Source organism: Trachypithecus francoisi, unplaced genomic scaffold, assembly GCF_009764315.1.
Source record: "Trachypithecus francoisi isolate TF-2019V2 unplaced genomic scaffold, Tfra_2.0 Lachesis_group16, whole genome shotgun sequence".
Classification (NCBI taxonomy): Eukaryota; Metazoa; Chordata; class Mammalia; order Primates; family Cercopithecidae; genus Trachypithecus; species Trachypithecus francoisi.
Window position 1 is genome coordinate 93094669 of NW_022681461.1, and position 20098 is coordinate 93114766.

The following is a 20098-nucleotide window of genomic DNA, read 5'->3' on the forward strand; positions in this document are numbered from 1 at the left end:
TGGCCTTCCCAAAGCCTCAGCCACAACCAAGACACAAGATTTTAAAACAGTTTCCTAAACTGGGATACTGTCATTACACCAAGAGTAAGAGAATCTATAGGCTAGATGTAATACTGAATATTAATTTTGTTCAGAAATTTGGGTGGAATTTTTGCATCAAGATTTTACACATTTGTAAACAAAGAGAAGTTATAGCCGGAGCTATGCCTTTAGCTTTTAACCCTATATCTCTGAAGGTTCACACTCCTCTGATACTAGAGTATGTGATTAAAGTTTGAGATGCACAGTTTTATTAATGCTATATCTGCCCAAATTCCAGGCCAGGATTCAAGGCCCTTTCTGCTTAATTCAGCAAGACTGTTGGAAAAAAAAAAAAGGATTCAAGGCCCTGTGGTCGGCATGGTCAGGCGATGGTTGCTGTCTCCCTGTCCTTCTGCCCCAGGCTGTAATGAACATCAGGAAGTGCCCTTAGTCTCTCCGCAGCCTGGAAAAGGGACAGGGAGCAATTAAGGAGGATAAGGGCTGGGCTGCCAAGAATGGTGGTATGGACTTCTTTTCTTCTTTTTCTTTTTCTTTTTTTTTTGAGACAAAGTCCTGCTCTGTTACCCAGGCTGGAATGCCATCATGCCATGATCATGGCTCACTGCAGCCTCAAACTCCTGGGCCTAAGTGATCCTATCTCAGCCTCCCAAGTATCTGGGACCACAGGTATATGCCACCACACCTGGCTAACTTTTTAAATTTTTTTTGTAGAGACAAGTCTTCCTATGTTTCCCAGGCTAGTCTTGAACTTCTGGGCTCAAGCAATCCTCCCGTCTTGACCTCCCAAAGTGCTGGGATTAAGGCGTGAGCCACCACACCTGGCCAATGGTATGGAGTTCTGGGTGCTCAGAAGATACTTTGCTGGATATTGTGGTTTGAAATATGAATATGAAATACGAATGCCACAGGCCCACTGGGGGTGGGCCTGTGGGATTGTGAGGCTGGTGATAAGGACTGCTGGAGCCTCCAGGGGATGAAAGAGTTGAGCAGCTCCTGAGTCCCAAGGAAAGCACAGGTTGTTATAGGAACTATAAGGGTCATGACTGTTGGGATCCCTGGAGGAAGCAGGAGAGAAAGGAGATCTGAGGACTATACTCTCCTTCCAGGCCCTAGGGTTCCTAACTTTGGCGGTGCCTTCCCTGCCAGAGCTGTTTTCTGCCTTGTGCAATGATTGGAGCAAAAGGGCAACAGAAGTATCAGGTGCCTGCACATACTGCATGTGAGAGTCTGGAGAAGCCAGACTGCTCTGAGTCCTGACCTGCTCAGGGGTGAGGTCCCTCTGAGCCTGAGCAAGCATTTCGTAGCCAACCATGAATTTCCGGACAGTGGCAGAGCGCAGGAGCGGAGGGTAGTAATGAGCATGCAGCTGCCAGTGGTCCCAGTTGGCCCCGGCCTCGGATCCTGTGGGAGCCCCTGACAGAAAGAAGAGAGATAATGGGGAGAGAGAGCCCTTTTTTCAGTTATCCAGGTTAGCCCCTATCCCCAGACCCAGCCAGGTGTCTGAAAACTACATCTCCCAGGATCCCTGCCTGAGAAGAGCTGGCAGGAGATTAGAAAGCACATTGGAGACATATTTTCACCAAGTTTGCTGCTCCACCCTCAGTCCCAGCATCTCTGCTCTTGCCACATCCCCCAGCAACTGTTTCGAGGCTTGCTCCTTTGGGGTTGCAGTTCACTGGGCTGGGCCCCAGGCCCAGAAATGGTGTTGGGGCTAGATATAGGTACTTGAAAAGCCTCACCATGCCAGCCCATGGAGTAGGGAAAGGACGTCTCAAAGAGGTTGTCGTACTTGGTCAAGAGCTTCTTCATGATGGAGGCTAGATCTGGAATCAGAGCCTGACTCTCAGCCTGGGGTCCAGATGCTGACCCTACAGGGAGCAACCCCCATCCAGTGCCTAGCCCCAGGATCCTACTTGGGAGACTGACCATCACGCTCAGCAGGGGTCAGCTCAGGTAGCCGCTGCACATGCCGACGGGGCAGCAGCAGTGTCTGGTAGGGCCACGTTGCCCAGAAGGGGACCAGTACTAACCAGTGCTCACTGGTTAGGACCAGACGTTCCTAGGCAGGCAGAATGGATAGGAAGTCATCAAGATGACATAAGAGCTGGGGTGGGGTCAGCAAATAGGCAGGGGAAGCAGAAGAAAAGAATGTGCCCAGAATCTGATGCCTTCTCACCACCTCCACCACTAACCACCTGAGTCTAAGTCACCATCATCTTTCCTTTAGATTACTGGATTATTGCTAAGGCCTCCTAGCAAGTCTCTCTCTCTACTAGTTCCCCTCTAGCTTTCTCCTTTACACACCTCTCTCGTGGGGTAAGAAAGTTAGGGACTCCTTGGGAACACAGGGCTTGGCTCTCTCCCACCTTCCTGAGTAGCTCCTGGTGGCTATACTCCATTAGCAGGGGCTCTCCGTGCTGACTCTTATAGGTCTGCTGAGATCGCTCCTCACGCTGGGCAATATCTGGCAGGAAACTGCTGGCCCACACCTGTCAAGGGGCAAAAGCAGAGAAGAACAGACAGGTCCTTTACTTCCAAGCCTCCACATCATTGGCATATTTCCTTTGTCCCATCCATTAATCCAGTTCCTGTGTCCACAGTGCTGGCTCAGACTCAGCCAAGAATCCCACTGGAGCCCCTGACACCCTTACCTGGCAGTGGGGATGGGGGTTGGAACAGCCCATCATGGCACCTTTGTTTTCAAAGATCTGTCAGATAGGGATAGGGAGCTTTGTTAGCCAAAAGACACCAAGTCAGCTCCCTCCTGACCACATCCTGTGGAAACAAATGTTACTCCCCAGAACCAAAGCTTCATCACCCCCTCCCTGCCCATCCAGGGGAAGGAGTGACCTCACAAACCTGCACCCAAGGGTACTGGGCACCCAGCTCCTCTGTGACTGAGGCCCATGCATCAACAACAGCCCGGATCTCAGGGACCGACATGAGTGGCAGCGTTACATCCGACCAGGGGTGGAAGCACATGACCTTACTGGGTGGTGAGGGGGGTAAAGATAACTGAGAGGTAGGGCTTGGCTGTGCTATGGGCAGGGCCCAACCCCAATGCTGAGTCTCCAACCCTGGTTTGAAAGTTGTAAGGGGAAATCCATAGTTACCAGACTCCTCGAGCAGCCTTTGCTTGGAAAAGGGGATGATCACTGGGTCCTGAGGTAAAGGAGTATGACTCTCTGCAGCAGAAGTCCCTCAAGAGGTCTAGCCACCCTCCTCCCCAACAGCAGTTGGAGCCAGGTTACCTGGACTGGGGGCATCAGGCTGCAGAGCTGGGAAGTCGTTGTCAAACAGGAAGGTGCTATCGTAGTGGGGATTCACCTACTGACAAGGATGGGCTAGAAGCACTCACTGCCCCATACCACCAGTTACCTGGTGGGCTTCAAAGACTGGACAGGCTACAAGTGAGTAGGCAAGGCCCACTCTAGGGGACCAAAAAGCTTGGTGGGATATGACCCAGAAGGAGGTTCAGGAGGTTCACTACCCCTGTGGGTGGAGGACAGCTCTAAGAGGGAACTACTCCCCGTGGCCCAGCCTGCAGATGCAGGGCTCTACAGGCTTACCTCTCCATTGGCTCGGGTGGCCCCGGGACACAGAGGATTGAGGGGGTCATGGCGGGGCACTGTCTTCAGAAGCTGGGGCTCCACTTGACCCTGCCAGGGCCGCTTCATGCGGTGAGCTGACACCAGCACCCACTCATCCTGCAGTGGGTTGTAGCGTATATGCTGATGGTCTGGGGGCAGAGAGTTAAGATCAGTCCTCAGAGCTCTCTAGCTCCCTCTCTCCTGGGTCTCACCCACCAGCAGGCCCAAGCTCGGAAGCGTCCTCTCCGCCCCGTCCCGCTCAGGAGCTAGAGGCCCAGGATTGGACCTTCCCAACGCCAATTGGCCTGCAGCTCGTACACAGGCGACCTCGTCGGTCTGGCTCGGGATGAGCGTTCCAACCTTAGGTGGGGGCGAGAGCTTCCTAAAGAAGCGGAGGGCTCGGCTCCGCGCCCCAGGGAGTCCCTGCCGCGGTGCAGTTACCGCTTGCCCGGAAGGTTGCTGCTGCGGCGTCCGCCTCTGACGCCTGCTGGCGCTGCTCAGGATCGGTTCCGCTGCTGCGCGACATGAGGCCACAGGGGATCTGCTGGAAAATATGCAGGGCGGTGCCTCACCCTTCACTTTCTCCGTCTACACCGCCCCTCCCCGCGCCGCCCCCGATGATTGGCCAGCCGCCAGCACGTGACTGGCTGACTGGGCTGCCCCGCCACCTGGGGGCGGGGTTCAGAACAGCTGTGAACCCTGGGGGCAGACATTGATGATCCCATTCCACCCAGAGCTGGAGCCACTGCACTGGAAGAACCTCTGTGAAAGCTGCCTACTGCAGAATCCTTGGGCTCCAGGACGCCTACAAGACTTGCTTGCTGCAATCATTCATTTGATCTTTCATTCAGCAAATATTTACCGAGCATCTACCATGTGCTACGCACCTAGGCTGTGTGAAGCATTGGGCTGCACAAGTCAGGCATGGCCTCTGCCCTGTCTGAGCTTACATTCTAGGGCGAGTGAGGATATGACCCTGGATCAACAGTGCCTCAGTCACCTGCTCAGTGGCTGTAGTGGAGGAGAGGCAAACTTGGTGGGGTCTGTGTGGAATACTATATCCATATCCTATCCCTAAAAGCAAAAACAGATTTCGGAAAAAGGGCTGAGTAACCATATTGCCTTTCTTTCTCTCACTCTTGCTCTGCTTCTTCCTCTCTCTCTCTCTCTCCTACACACACACCAAGACAGCACAAGAAGTGGGAGGGGTAAAAGAGCTATAAAAAATCTACAAATGGCCGGGCTCGGTGGCTCACACCTGTAATCCCAACACTTTGGGAGACCAAGGCGGGCGGATCACGAGGTCAAGAGATTGAGACCATCCTGGCCAACATTGTGAAACCCCGTCTCTAGTAAAAAAAAAACCAACAACAACAACAACAAAAAAAAAAAACGCTGGGCGTGGTGGCGCGCACCTATAGTCCCAGCTCCTCAGGAGGCTGAGGCAGGAGAATCACTTGAACCCAGGAGGCAGAGGTTGCAGTGAGCCGAGATTGCGCCACTGCACTCCAGCCTGGGCGACAGAGCGAGACCTCTAAAAAAAAAAAAAAAAAAAAAAAAAAAAAAAAAATCTGAAAATGTGGGGAGTACAGGACTATCAGAAGCTCCAACCACCATCTTTTTTTTTTTTTTTTTTTTGAGACAGAGTCTCAGCTCACTGCAAGCTCTGCCTCCCGGGTTTACGCCATTCTCCTGCCTCAGCCTCCCGAGTAGGTGGGACTACAGGCGCCCGCCACCACGCCCGGCTAATTTTTTGTATGTTTTTTAGTAGAGGATAACTAAAGTAGGAGGATGGTCTCAATCTCCTGACCTTGTGATCCGCCCGTCTCGGCCTCCCAAAGTGCTGGGATTACAGACTTGAGCCACCCTGCCCGGCCCCAGCCACCATCTAGGTGGGGCCTAGTGTTTCCTTTACACATCCCCTTCCCTTTTCTAAATTTTCCTTGGATCGGACCAATTGGCTAACACTAGGATAAAATTCAAATGAATTCCTCCCCTGGTACTTTTTTTTTTTTTTCCTTTGAGAGAGAGTCTCACTCTGCCACCCAGGCTGGAGTGCAGTGGTGTGATCTTGGCTCACTGCAACCTCCACCTCCTGGGTTCAAGGGATTCTCCTGCCTCAGTCTCCCGAGTAGCTGGGATTATAGGTTCATGCCACCACACCCGGCTAATTTTTGTATTTTTAGTAGAGATGGGGTTTCACATGTTGGCCAGGCTCGTCTTGAATTCCTGACTTCAAGTGATCCTCCCGCCTCAGCCTCCCAAACGGCTGGCCCCCTGGTACTTTTAAAGAGCCATCTAAATATTGTCTAAACCTCTTCCCCATTTCACAGTGGGGACCAGAGGACTCAAGGTCACCCAGAGAATTAGTGGCCAAGCTGAGATTTGAATGCGAGTTTCCAAGACTCTTCCCAGTGCTGTGAGATGCCTCTGAGACTTCAGTGGAATGTAGGACAGAAACCCAGTGACTTAGAAGTTGAGCCATAGCAGGGACGTCCCTTCCCCAATTCCAGGCCAAACCAAGCCAGGTGTTTTGCAATTGGGCTGCAAAAACTAGGTCATGGGTCATTTACTTGATCTCTGCCCTAAGGTCCTCAGACTATAGGGGACAGGGAGCTGGGGACTGAGAAACGGGGGTTTTACCTGTCCCACTGGCTGTTCATATTACCCAAAGAGGTGAGACAGGAACAGGAGATCTGCTTTTCTGTTCTCTCAGTTATATTTGTTTGAGTGAGTAGAGTTTGTAGACAGCTCCATTTTCCCAAGAACACTAGTGCTTCAGTGCCACACCCTGAATCATGCTAACTAAATCCTGACCCCCATCAGGAACATCTTTCAGGAACATCTCCATAACTCTCCTCTATGACTCCCCAAGGTCATTTTTTGGAGGAAGAGGAGAATGACTAAGATGGGGCCTACCCAGCTCCCTCCCTCCCAGATCCCAGAGGTGTTGTTACAGTAAAGAGATCCCAATCCAGACCCCAAGAGAGGATTCTTGGATCTCATGCAAGAAAGAATTCAAGGTGAGTCCATAGTGTGAAGTCAAAGCAAGTTTATTAGGAAAGTGAAGGAATAAAAAATGGCTACTCCATAGACAGAGCACCTCTGAGGGCTGCTGGTTGACAATTTCTATAATTTTTATGTGTTTTTTTTTTCTTTTTTTTGGAGACGGAGTTTTACTCTGTTGCCCAGGCTGGAATGCAGTGGCTTAATCTTGGCTCACTGCAACCTCTGCCTCCCAGGTTCAAGGGATCCTCCTGCCTCAGCCTCCCGAGTAGCTGGGATTACAGGCACCCACCATCATACTTGGCTAATTTTTGTATTTTTTAGAGACAGGATTTCCCCATGTTGGCCAGGCTGGTCTTGAACACCTGACCTCAGGTAATCCGCCCATCTAGGCCTTCCGAGAGTGCTGGGATTACAGGTGTAAGCCACTACACCTGGAAAAGCTTTCTGAAAGACCAGATAGGGGAGCTGTAGGCCCAGATGATCCCAGAAAGCTGTTCCTGGAATGGGCAGCAGAGACCAAATTTGGGGGCTAATCCCTGCTGCTCAGGGTTCTTAGTGAGTTGTCCAGTCAGAAATGCCACAGAAGCCAGAACCAATACAAAAGTATGTTCCCTCAATCCTGCATTCTCCTCTAGATAATCCCTTCTTTATCCTTAATTTCTTTCCCAAGTTTCTTTTTTTTTTATTTTTTTTAGATGGAGTCTCACTCTGTCGCCCAGGCTGGAGTACAGTGGTGCAATCTAGGCTCACTGCCTCCTGGATTCAAGTGATTCTCCTGCCTTAGCCTCCCCAGTAGCTGGGATTACAGGCATGCACCACCACACCCGGCTAATTTTTGTATTTGTAGTAGAGACAGGGTTTCATCATGTTGGCCAGGCTGGTCCCAAACTCCTGACCTCAGGTGATCTGCCTGCCTCTGCCTCCCAAAGTACTGGGATTACAGGCATGAGCCACCATGCCCAGCCTGCTGTTTCTTAAAAACATAGGCCATCTTCCTGGCCTCTACTCTTAGCTGCATGGTATATTGTAACACATCTTTTGCCCTATATTTGTCAGGGTAAGTAATCTTAGTTGCTGTAACAAACACTCCCAAAACTCAATGGCTTAGCACTACAGTCAATTCTGGGGATAACAGGGAGGCCTGTTCCAAGCAGCATTTAGGGATCCAGGTGCCATCCATCTAGTAGCTATGCCATTTCCTAGGGCCTCAGAATACTCCACTAGAGATCCTCTATAACTACAGTAATAGATGAGCGAAGAAAGAAAATGTAAAGAACTTCAAGCTGGGCATGGTAATAAGTGTCTGTAGTCCCCCAGCTACTTGGGAAGCCAAGATGGGAGATCACTTGAGCCCAAGAGTTTGATACCAGTCTGGGAGTGACATAGCACAATCCTGTCTCTTAAAAAGAGAGAGAGAGAAAAAAAAAAAAAAAACCAGAATTTCAGAGGAGACTTATAGGAGCCAGCCCTGCAAATGTCATACATCATTTCTATTTCTATCTATATTTCATTGGCCAGAATGCAATCACACGACGCAGAGTAGACTGTGGAATGTAATCTAGCGGTCCAACAGCAAGAGGAAATGGATTTGTGAATGTATAGCATTGTCTCTGCCACATACCCCTACTGAGAAGTCTAATTATCATTTCCCATCATATTATTCAATCTCTCAATTATACTTCACTGTGTTAACCCTTCATTCCATCACTTTCTCTTTTTTTCAGACAGAGTTTCGCTCTCGTTGCCCAGGCTGGAGTGCAATGGCATGATCTCAGCTCACTGCAACCTCCGCCTCCCAGGTTCAAGTGATTCTCTGGCCTCAGCCTCCCGAGTAGCTGGGATTACAGGTATGCGCCACCACGCCTGGCTAATTTTTTATTTTTAGTACAGATGGGGTTTCTCCATGTTGGTCAGGCTGCTTTTGAACTGCCAACCTCAGGTGATCCGGCCACCTCAGCCTCCCAAAGGGCTGGGATTACAGGCGTGAGCCACCGCGCCTGGCCCATTTCATCACTCTTGAGAAAGAAAAGAAACTTTTTATCTGAGAAATGCCAGCCCTGTTTAATTATCAGGCCCAGAGAGGCATTAAAATGTGACAGCATGGGCCTGGCACAGTGGCTCACGCTTGTAACCCCAGCAATTTGGGAGGCTGAGGTGGGCGAATCACAAGGTCAGGAGTTCAAGACCAGCCTGGCCACCCTGGTGAAACCCTGTCTCTACTAAAAATACAAAAAAATTAGCTGGATGTAGTGGTGGGCGCCTGTAGTTCCAGCTACTCAGGAGGCTGAGGCAGGAGAATTGCTTGAACCGGGAGGCGGAGGTTGCAGTGAGCTGAGATTGTGTCACTGCACTCCAGCCTGGGCAACAGTGGAGACTCCGTCTCAAAAAAAAAAAAAAAAAAAAATTAAGTTAAAATAAAGTGACCAGGCACAGTGGCTCATACCTGTAATCCCACACTTTGGGAGGCCAAGGAGGGTGGGTCACCTGAGGTCAGGAGTTGGAGACCAGCCTCAACATGGCAAAAACCTGTCTCCACTAAAAATACAAAAATTAGCCACGCATGGTGACGCACACCTGTGGTCCCAGCTACTCGGGAGGCTGAGGGAGGAGGATAGCTTGAACCTGGGAGGCGGGGTTGCAGTGAGCCAAGATCGCACCACTGCACTCCAGTCTAGGCAACAAAGTAAGAATCCATCTCCAAGAAAATAAAAAATAAAAACCACTTATAAAATAAAAATAAAAAATGTTTGTATCAACACTCCCCAAGGCAACTTGGAAGTGTGTCCCAAGCAGTTGTTCTCTACCTTGGCCCAAATAAACTCTCTATATTAATTTTGCCTCAGCTTTTTCTTTTTTTCTCACTGTTGTTTTTGTTTGTTTGTTTTTCTCTTTTGAGACAGAGTCTCACTCTGTTGCCCAGGCAGGAGTGCAATAGCGCAATCTCTGCTCACTGCAACCTCCACCTCCTGGGTTCAAACGATTCTCCTGCCTCAGCATCCCGAGTATCTGGGCCAAGTGAGTGGCACGTGCCACCATGCTTGGCTAATTTTTGTATTTTTTAGTAGAGATGGGGTTTCACCATGTTGGTCAGGCTGGTCTCGAACTCCTGACCTCGTGATCCGCCTGCCTCGGCCTCCCAAAGGGCTGGGATTACAGGCGTGAGCCACTGCACCCGGACTGTTTTGTTTGAGACGGAGTTTCGCTCTTTCACACCCAGGTTGGAATGCAAGGGCACCATCTCGGCTCACCACAACCTCCGCCTCCTGTGTTCAAGTGATTCTCCTGCCTCAGCCTCCCAAGTAGCTGGGATTACCAGCATGTGCCACCACGCCCAGCTAATTTTGTATTTTTAGTAGAGACAGGGTTTCTCCACATTGGTCAGGCTGGTCTCAAACCCCCGACCTCAGGTGATCCACCTGCCTCGGCCTCCCAAAGTGTTGGGATTACAGGCGTGAGCCACTGTGCCCGGCCCCTTTTTCTTTTTCTTTCGGGAGACAGGGTCTCCCTCTGTTGCCCAGGCTGGAGTATAGTGGCATATCTTGGCTCATTGCAACCTCCACCTTCTGGGTTCAAGCGATTCTCCTGCTTCAGCGTCCTGAGTAGCTGGGACTACAGGCACCTGCCACCACGCCCGGCTAATTTTTTGTATTTTAGTAGAGACAAGGTTTCACCATGTTGCCCAGGGTGGTCTCGAACTTCTGAGCTCAGGAAATCTGGCTGCCCGCCTTGGCCTCCCAAAGTGCTGGGATTACAGGCGTATGCCACTGCGCCCAGCCCTTTTTTTTTTTTTTTTTTTTTTTTTGAGGCAGGGTATTGCTCTGTTGGCTCACTGCAACCTCCACTTCCCAGGTTCAAGCGATCCTCGCACTTCAGCCTCCTGAGTAGCTGGGACTACAAGTGTGCGCACCTACTCCTGACTAATTTTTGTACAGAGATGGAGTTTCACCATGTTGACCAGGCTGGTCTCGAATACCTGGACTCAAGTGTTCCGTCTGCCTCAGCCTCCCAAAGTGTTGGGATTACAGGGATGAACCACCTCGCCCAGGCTCAGTTTCCTTCTTTAAGGTCAAAAATGTATGAGGGTACTCTCTTCCAGTTCCTTTGTGTTTTATATATATAACCATCACGTAAAGTGCTCATCATGTGGGGCACTAACTGCTTTACAAATATTAACCCATCTAATCTCATCACAATGAAGATATGTACTATGAGGTAGGTACTTTTGTCCATTCCATTTTACAGGTAAGAAAACTAAGTTACAGAGATTTTAAGTAACCTGCCCAAGATCAGACAACTAGTAGGTAGCAGAAGCCAGGCTTTGAACTCAGGCAGTCCAGCTCCAGAGTTTATTTCTTAATCACTGCACAATGCTGCCTCTTTTCTCTTTTGTTTCTTTTCCTTTTTGCTTTCTTCTTCCTCTGCCTACCCTTACTTTTGGTGATCTCCAGGGCTCTGTCTTTAGCCTTATCTTACTCTATTCTCTCTCCCTGTGAGATTTTATCAATTCTTAGAGGTTCTCTGTAGACTCTCCAGTGAGATCTCTAAGCTGGGGATTGTGACCATTGTTTCTACCCATATCCCTAATGGTCACTACAGAACTTGGCACATACAAGTGCCAACAAAATATCTGAATGAATGACAACTCCCAGCTCTACCTCCAGACTGGAGCTGAGCTTCCAGACCTGGACACTCAACTGCCCACTAGACATGCAAAGGATGTTAGCCAAATAAGGGGAAAGTGGGGATAGGGTAAAGGGGGAAAGAGTATTCCAGGAAGAAGAGATCAAGCCCTACCAACTTCATTTCCAGAGTTGTTAAGCTCATTTCTTTCTTCCATCTCCACGGACACAGACCTTCCCTCTTACCTGGCCCATGGTCATGGTCTCCCTGACTCATCTTGCTCCCCTCCACTCGGCAGTCCTGTGCCACTCGGTGGCAAAATCTAATCCCCTTCCTCCCCTGCTGATAACCCTCAGCTGGTTTACAAGGCCTCCTCTCACATTTTGTGCTGCATAACAGAGAAGGAATTGTAGGCCCCTGAAGACCCCAAGCTGTCGCTCCTCGGGGACCTTTGCTCTAGGGGCCGGTCCCTGAGAACTGGCGTGCCCCTTCTGCGCGCTCTTAAAGACACAGTTCAGGTGTCACCGCCTCTGGAATGCCCACCCTAGGGCTCCCAGCTTGAACTGCCTCCCCTCCCCTTCAGTCCTGGTAAAGGCGGGCCCTAACAATCGTTGAGTCCCAGAAGGCTCCACTTCCGGGTTCGTCTGCTTCAACCAGCCAGTGAACTCGGGCGAGCCAGTCCATTCTGGGTCTCACTACCCCCACCTCTATCCGTATGTAGAGTGGCGCTAGGTCAGACCTCGCCTGAAGACCCTGCCATCTGCAGCTGGGCGACTTAACCCCGCCCCCTCGCCTCCCTTGCGCGGCGCCGCCTCTCCTCCGTGCTCCCCCCGAGGAAATGGTTCGACCAAAGGGGCGGTGCCAAGGTGACTGGCCGCTCCGATTGGTCAGGGCGAGCCGTACCACGGCGGTGTCGGGGGAGTGCTTCGTGGGCAGCCGGCTGGCTCCGAGGCGGTGAGTGCAAAGCCTCAGGCCCTGGCTCGCTCCTGCGTTGCGCCGTGCTAGGCCGCCCGCCGGGATGCAGTGGGCCGTGGGCCGGCGGTGGGCGTGGGCCGCGCTGCTCCTGGCTGTCGCAGCGGTGCTGACCCAGGTCGTCTGGCTCTGGCTGGGTACGCAGAGCTTCGTCTTCCAGCGCGAAGAGATAGCGCAGTTGGCGCGGCAGTACGCTGGTGAGCGGGCAGAGAGCGGGGAGGGGAGCGGCCGGCCCGGGAGCGGAGCCTAGGGTTCCGAAGGCGCCATCCCCAGACCCAGGACCGGTGCCGGCCCTGACTCCGCCGCCCTTCTGCCTCCGCCAGGGCTGGACCACGAGCTGGCCTTCTCTCGGCTGATCGTGGAGCTGCGGCGGCTGCACCCAGGCCACGTGCTGCCCGACGAGGAGCTGCAGTGGGTGTTCGTGAATGCGGGTGGCTGGATGGGCGCCATGTGCCTTCTGCACGCCTCGCTGTCCGAGTATGTGCTGCTCTTCGGCACCGCCCTAGGCTCCCGCGGCCACTCGGGTCAGTGCTAGCGGCGGGCCGGACTGGGAGGCTGGGGTTGTAGAGGGGCCCATGCCCTCCTTTCTGATGTTTGGCTGGGCCGTGCGATGGCGCGAATACCCTGATAGTGTCCATGCGATTGTCACTCAGGGCGCTACTGGGCTGAGATCTCGGATACCATCATCTCTGGCACCTTCCACCAGTGGAGAGAGGGCACCACCAAAAGTGAGGTCTTCTACCCAGGTGGGTAAGAAGACTCTGTCAGAGAAGTGGGTGCCTTCACGCGGGGGGTGCCCACAATTGCGGGGAGCATGGCATGGAAAAGGAGTGTGTTGGGGGTCCCTCCTCATGGTTCCCTTCCTCCACCCTCCCATAAGCCACAGGTGATTGGTTGGGGCAGAGCTGAGGGACTCTTGCTTTCCTCCGTCAAGGGGAAACAAAACATAACAACTTCCTGTTAAACATGTCTGATTTTTATCTGCCCAGGCACAATTTTGCCCAGACAATATTCCAACAACTGTTGGGGAGACAGTGGGTAATCAGAAATGCTCTCAGTACTCCAAAAGACAATACAGACAGTTATCTTTTTTTTTTTTTTAATAGTGAAACAATTTGCTTAAGAAATAGAGCATTGAACTTCCCAGTGTATTTGAGGTTGGGTGTATGCATCGCAGGCATGGTGGTTGAACAGCTACACTTTTCAGATAAAGCCTCACAAGTCCTGGAACTACCCCTTTCCTAGCTACAAGCCCAGCCCAGGTTTAGCTAAATTTCTGCTTGTTTCGAGTGAGGCTTGGGAGTGCAAACTTCCATACAGTGGGCCCATGGCCAAGCCAGGTAGCCGTCTATGGCTTCCCCCAAGAGAGGACATGGGTCAGATGATGCCACAGAACATTTAGGAGTAGCCGTATGGGCCAGCCCAGTGAGGTAGGGCCTTTTGTTTTTCTGAAGCTCTCTCTCCATTCCCCACCCCGAGTTAGTCCATGGGCCAGGAAAGCAGCAGCCATGTAAGGGCAAGGCAGAGCTGGCTCTTCAATTGGGTGCTCCCTGTCCCCCAGGGGAGACGGTAGTGCACGGGCCTGGTGAGGCAACAGCTGTGGAGTGGGGGCCAAACACATGGATGGTGGAGTACGGCCGAGGTGTCATCCCATCCACCCTGGCCTTCGCGCTGGCCGACACTGTCTTCAGCACCCAGGACTTCCTCACCCTCTTCTATACTCTTCGCTCCTATGCTCGGGGCCTCCGGCTTGAGCTCACCACCTACCTCTTCGGCCAGGACCCTTGACCAGCCAGGCCTGAAGGAAGACCTGTGGATGGACAGGAGCGGGCAGGCCCGCACATATCCACTTGCTGGAGCCCATGTTTACAGATAGGGACATACTCACACCATGCAGATCCTGAGTTCCTGCTGTATGAGCAGGGATATCCATGCTTATGTATCCAAACACAGAGAACCATGGGAACAAATGAGACACATATAGATACTGAGACCTGTGTGTACAATAGGACCATGCACTCACACCCATCTGGATAGGGAGCCCCTGGTATACCAAGGGAGCCAGTTGTGTTCAAACACACACATCACAAGCTTGACTCACTAACTCAGGCCTTTCCAGAGCTCCACAGCTTCCCACCCCCTCCCCACCAAACTGGGGTTCTGAAGTTAAGGATGGGGGAGGGTATTATACTGCCTCAGTCTGACTCCTCAACCCAGCAGCAATTTAAGGGGATGAGGGGGAAGAGGAGCTGCCTTTTGGAGGCCCCCTTCACCCGCAGCTATGATGCCCTTCCCCTTCTCCCCTGTCCTCACCATATGCCTTATCCTCATTCTACTCCCCTGCTATGCAAGTGCCCCTGTGGCTTGTCCCCAACCCCCTCAGCAACCAAGCTCAGCTGGGGAATCAGAGTAATGTGAAGAATGCTTGAAGTCAGCATCTTCCATTCCAGAAAGGCCCCCATTCTTCCTTTGGGGATATGATGCAGAAGCTGGTTTCAGCCCAGGACCCGCCACTGAGGAGGGGATCTAGACAGGTGGGCCTAATTCCAAGGGGGCCTTCCTGGCCTGAAGAAGGCCTCTTACACGCACACAACACACACACACACAACACAGTTTTCAGGCAGCCCCTGCTGCATTCTCTGTCCATCTGTCTGTTTCTGTTAATAAAGATTTGTTGATCTGTTTCATCTTTTTGTGTGTCTGAGCAGCCGGAAAAAGCCTCTGACTCCTGGGGACCTCAGGAAGATCTCTCTCTCGCTGTGTGATTCATGGTATTTTTTTTTTTTAAGAGATGGGGTCTCCTCTGTTGCCCAGGCTGGAGTGCAGTCGCACAGCGACATGATCATAGCTCCCTGCAGCCTTGAACTCGTGGTCCCAAACAATCTTCCTGCCTTAGCCTTATGAGTAGCTGGGACTATAGGCAAATGCCACCATGCCTGGTTAGCTTTTTAAATTTTTTTTAGAGACGGGGTCTTGCTATGTTGCCCCAGCTGATCTCCAGCTCCTGGCCTCAAGTGATCTTCCCTCAGTCTCCAGAGTAACTGGGATAACAGAAACAAGCCACTGTGCCTGACAAGACAGTGGCTTTTGACTAGTAGGTACTATATTCTTGAGTGTGCCTTAGAATCACCTAAGACACTCTTTGAGTCAGTAGCTCAGACTATTGAGCTCCATTGCCAGAGATCAGCCTGTTCAATGATTCTCTCCAACACAGGTGTGAATGCCACAATTTGAGAAATTCAGGGCAGGGTGACCTGGAGTGTGTCTTGGCCTTACCTCTGCCGGTGCAATCCTGGGAACAGTCCTAAGAATCTTCCCCTGGATGGCCACAGGGTGGCAGTGTGCATCCACTTTTTAGCTGAAAGGCATAGTTGTTCTCAGTTGGCTTTTTTGGGGGGCTCCCAGCGTGGTGTCTGCCCCCATCCAGAACAGGAGTTCCTCCAGTCTATAGTCTACCTTCTCCAGGACCCACCACTAATGTGGAGGCTCCCACAGTGAAAGGCAGGCACACTACCTGGCAGTTTGTGAGGTAGGTAGGGCTAGGATTCAGGTAAGGCAAGAGAGGTGCCTAAAGTGCGTTCATTCCCAAAGACCGTGCTCTTGCCTTAACTTCTGCATCCTACACACCAAGTATGCCTCACCCTCATCCTGGCCTTGTTCTGAGGGTAAGGCATAGATCACTCCTGCTTCTCAGGATTCCTGGTGTTTTAAAAATGGAAGAAACATGGTTATAAAAATTAGATATTTTAAGATTTTAATGAACACAAATCTGAAAGACTATATGTATAACTGCATTTAGAAACAATATGAAAAGTCAATTTGTGACTGAATGTGGAGTCCAGGTAAGTTGGCCATCCTGACCACGACTCTTCACCCCCATTACCACCATGTCAGGCATAGTAGGTTCTGGCTGGCTCCTCTCCATTGACCCCAGGTTGCAAAGCCATGCCTCCTTGGGGGATTCCTACTCTAACCCAGCTCTGCCTCTAGGCTCAGAGTCCACATGTCAGGGATGACCCAGCTTGCCCTGTCATTCCTGCCAAACGTCCACAAAGGACTAGGCTCCCAGGCCCCTCCTAATCTCTGCTGCTAAATCTGTTGGTCATTTCATAATTCTCAGCTTTCATTTGACACAGGTAATCACTCTGAAGGCACTCTTAGCTTCTGGGACACTACTCTTCCTTAATTGCCTCCTTTACTGGAATTTTTTTTTTTTTTTTTTTTTTTGATAGAGACAGAGTTTCACCACACTGGCTAGGCTGGTCTCAAACTCCTGACCTCAAGTGATCTGCCCGCTTGGCCTTACAAAGTGCTGGGATTACAGGTATGAGCCACTGCACCCAGCTACTGGATTCCTATCTCCCTATCTCCTCATTCTCTGACTTTCTTGGGCTTAGTCCTCAAACCTCTTCTCTGTTTACACCCCTTCCCAGGTGATTCTGTGACTTTACCATCTATATATCTTGACTTCTAAATTTTTGTCTCAGCCTAAATCTCTTCCCTGAGCACCGGAGTTGGAAATCTTACTGCCTTCATCTCTACTCAACATCTCCACTTGGCTGTCTAATAGGTATCTCAGATTTTTTTTTTTTTTTTTTTTTTTGAGGCGGAGTCTCGCTCTGTCGCCCGGACTGGAGTGCAGTGGCCAGATCTCAGCTCACTGCAAGCTCCGCCTCCCGGGTTTACGCCATTCTCCTGCCTCAGCCTCCTGAGTAGCTGGGACTACAGGCGCCCGCCACCTCGCCCGGCTCGTTTTTGTATTTTTAGTAGAGATGGGGTTTCACCGTGTTAGCCAGGATGGGTATCTCAGATTTGAGATATCCAAAACAAACCAAATTCTTTCCCAGCCCCACACCACCACCATCTTGTAGTCTTTACTCTCTGAATTAAGGGCACCTACATTTACCCAGCCGCCCAGAGTCATTTTGGACACGTCTGTTTCACGTCCCAGATCCGATCCATCATCAAATACTGTTTTTGTCTGCAGAATATATCCAGACTCTAACCATGTCTTCTCACCTCCACTGCCCCCACCCTGGTCTAAGACACCATCATCTGTTGCTTATAGACTATTGCAGTAGTCCCTTAACTGATTACACATGCATCCTGTGTGGAGGGTTCTCCTTGCAGCAGCCAGTCAGACTTTCACTCTCTGCCGAGACATATCCAATGGCTTTCCATCTCATTCTGTCCTTTCACTCCTTACAAGGGCCTACTCCAAGGCACATGTTTCCTCTGATCAGACATTCCAACCACTCACCCCTTCAGCCCCCCATTCCGACCCAGCAGCCTCCTTGCTTTTCTTTCAACACATCAAGCAAAATTCTGTCCCAGGATATTTGCACCTGCTATTCTGACCGCAGTGCTCGTCCCTAGGTATCCACGTAGCCATAGCTCTCTTCCTCCCCTCCTTCAATTCCTGCTCACTGAGTTCTTCAACACTTATATAATATTATCTTTTGCATGGCGATTTTAAATACCTTCACAAAATTTTTGATGCTCTGTCCTTCAAGAGGTGAAGCCTAAATTCCTTCCCCTTGAGTGGGCTAGACTCAATTAGGTGCTTTCACAAATAATGTGGCAGACATAACAGTGTGTGACTTCTAGGACTAGGCCATAAAAAGCATTGCTGCCTAAAGAGTCTCTCTCGGATCATTCTGGGGGAAACCAACTGCCATGTTGAGAGGACATACAACCAATCCTATGGAGAGGCCCACATTGCAGGGAAACAGGCCCCCTGCCAAGGGCCATGCAAGTGAGCCATCTTGGAAGTAGATCCTCCAGTCCCAGTCAAATCTTCAGGTGACTGCAGCCCTGGCCAACCGTTTTACTACAGCACCTTAGAGGACAATGAGTCAGAACCATCCAGACCCACAGAATTGTGAGAAAATAAATGTTTTTTGTTTTAAGCTGCTAAATTATGGGGTGATTTGTCACACAGCAATAGGTAACTAATGCCCCCCTTCTATTCCCCCCAACCCAGCTACATTTTTCTCCATGGTACTTATCACTATCTGACACACTGTATATTTCCCCCACTTAGAATTGTACCATTATAATAAGGACTTTGTTTTATTTGCTCCTGTGTCCAACAGTGCCTGGCAAAAAAAAAAAAAAAGATAATAAATATGTGTTGGATGAATGAAGCATGGGTCTCTGAAGGTCTAGGTCTGTCTCTGTCTCTGTGAGGTATAGGACCGGACTGTGGGTGTGAGAGGCAGCCTTTCCTTTTCACAGACGAAGAGAGATAAACCAAGTCCCAGTCAAGCATGTTCCTTCCCCTCAGCCCTTCCCAGTTGTAGCCCTCCTGGCCCAGACCCCAAAAGTGGATTAACTTTGCTTGATTGATTTGGGAGCTGGGGGAGTGACTGCCCAGTCCCTTGCCCGTCAACCCAAACCCTACAAAGCACTCTCCAAACACTCAACTGGAATTTCCCCAAGCCAATTCCTACCTTTCCAGGAAGACTCTGACCACCTACCTTTGTCCATGCACCTTCTCTGAGCAGCCAGAGGAAGTTGTGGTAGGGGAAAGGGAGCAAGCAGGGCACAAGGGTTCTGTGGATCGCTACCCTCTGCTCTCCAGTCTTCCAGCAGACTTCCGGGGCATGTCTGTCTGCCTGGCACATTCACTGATTCTCCCCTCCCAGCATCAGGGAGGTTTGGGCAGAGGAGGAGGCTTGGCTCTGCCCCAGGATACTCACACCAAACAAAGCCATGGGGGAGGAGGCATCAGTACCAACAGGAGCTTCTGGAGGCTGGGGGGTTCTGATGGGCTCAGAGGTCTGAAATCTGAGGTGGAGGACACTGGGGCAGCCAAAGGTATGAATGGGGCTGAGCCTCAGCATGGCCAGGAATGGGCCATAGGAAACCAGGACTTAGTGCTGCAGTAGGAGCTGGGCATAGAAGGGTGCAGAGAAGGGTGGTGGCTGGAGGCGGGGAGAGCAGGGAGGAGGCACCCACCATGGGATCCTGGTCAGAAGAGCTGGTGGTTTGAGCCAGAGCAAGCTGAGGCTGAGAGAAGTGGACTGATTGGGGGAGGACAAGGGAGGAGGAAGGACACAAAGGTCGCGTCAGGATTCCTGCCTTCTGGGTGTGAGGTCAGAAGACAGTCCCTGGTGCCACAGTTTCATACCTATGCAGGTGTCACCCCTACAGACATCTGCTGTTCACTTACACACTTGGCATCACCTCACCTCGCTTTGGTAGGTGGTCCCCTTGGGCACAGGAAGAAATAGGAAGTATGAGGATGCCTGGGAGGAGTGGGGTTCAGGCTGTTCAGAGCAGAAATTCTGAGAAGCCTGCCACTCAGAACCCCCAAATAAGGAACGGCATTTCAGCATCTTGGGAATAGTTAGGGGGAGGGCGCAAAGCAGTGGGCTGAGGGGGTCTGGAGATACACATGTGGGAATCAGGCACACATAGGTGGAGAATGTGTGTGAACATGGGCGAAGTGCTGTTCACTGTTGAAACAAACCTATGATAAGTACCAGAGGTTCATTACACTATTCACTTGTCTGTGTTTCAAAATTTTCATAATACAGGCTGAGCACGGTAGCTCACGCCTGTATTCCCAGCACCTTGGGTGGCTGAGGTGGGTGGATCACTTGAGGTCAGGAGTTCAAGACCAGCCTAGCCAAAATGGTGAAACCCCATCTCGACTAAAAAGAGAAAAATTAGCCGGGCCTGGTGTTGGGTGCCTGTAATCCCAGCTAATCCCAGCTATTCAGGAGGCTGAGGCAGGAGAATCACTTGAACCTGGGAGGCAGAGGCTGCAGTGAGCCCGGATTGCACCACTGCACTCCGGCCTGGGTGACAGAGTAACATTCTGTCTCAAAAAAAAAGAAAAAGAAAAGAGAATGTCCCTA

The 20098-nt window shown here is 51.1% G+C and overlaps 2 protein-coding genes across 6 annotated transcripts; one reads left to right on the forward strand and one right to left on the reverse strand.

Annotated features, from left to right (window-relative positions):
* Positions 1-260: 260 nt before the first annotated feature.
* Positions 261-4798, reverse strand: GALT (galactose-1-phosphate uridylyltransferase). 4 transcript variants are annotated; one of them, XM_033238229.1, is made up of 11 exons: positions 4074-4798; positions 3612-3781; positions 3294-3369; positions 3156-3204; positions 2902-3031; positions 2694-2750; positions 2409-2531; positions 1969-2101; positions 1782-1865; positions 1301-1455; positions 261-484 (listed from the first exon to the last, which is right to left on the reverse strand). In XM_033238229.1, exons 1-11 carry the CDS (start codon positions 4156-4158, stop codon positions 404-406), a joined length of 1143 nt encoding a protein of 380 aa, XP_033094120.1. In that variant the 5' UTR covers positions 4159-4798; the 3' UTR covers positions 261-403. The 4 variants fall into 4 exon arrangements, with proteins under 4 accessions (XP_033094120.1, XP_033094121.1, XP_033094122.1 ...); XM_033238230.1 differs by having other exon boundaries at positions 3993-4218; XM_033238231.1 differs by having other exon boundaries at positions 3951-4218.
* A 6257-nt stretch (positions 4799-11055) lies between these two features.
* SIGMAR1 (sigma non-opioid intracellular receptor 1) lies at positions 11056-14920 on the forward strand. Of its 2 annotated transcripts, XM_033238238.1 has the most exons (4): positions 11056-12430; positions 12557-12757; positions 12887-12979; positions 13795-14920. In XM_033238238.1, exons 1-4 carry the CDS (start codon positions 12280-12282, stop codon positions 14019-14021), a joined length of 672 nt encoding a protein of 223 aa, XP_033094129.1. In that variant the 5' UTR covers positions 11056-12279; the 3' UTR covers positions 14022-14920. The 2 variants fall into 2 exon arrangements, with proteins under 2 accessions (XP_033094129.1, XP_033094130.1); XM_033238239.1 differs by lacking the exon at positions 11056-12430 and having other exon boundaries at positions 12659-12710.
* Positions 14921-20098: the final 5178 nt, after the last annotated feature.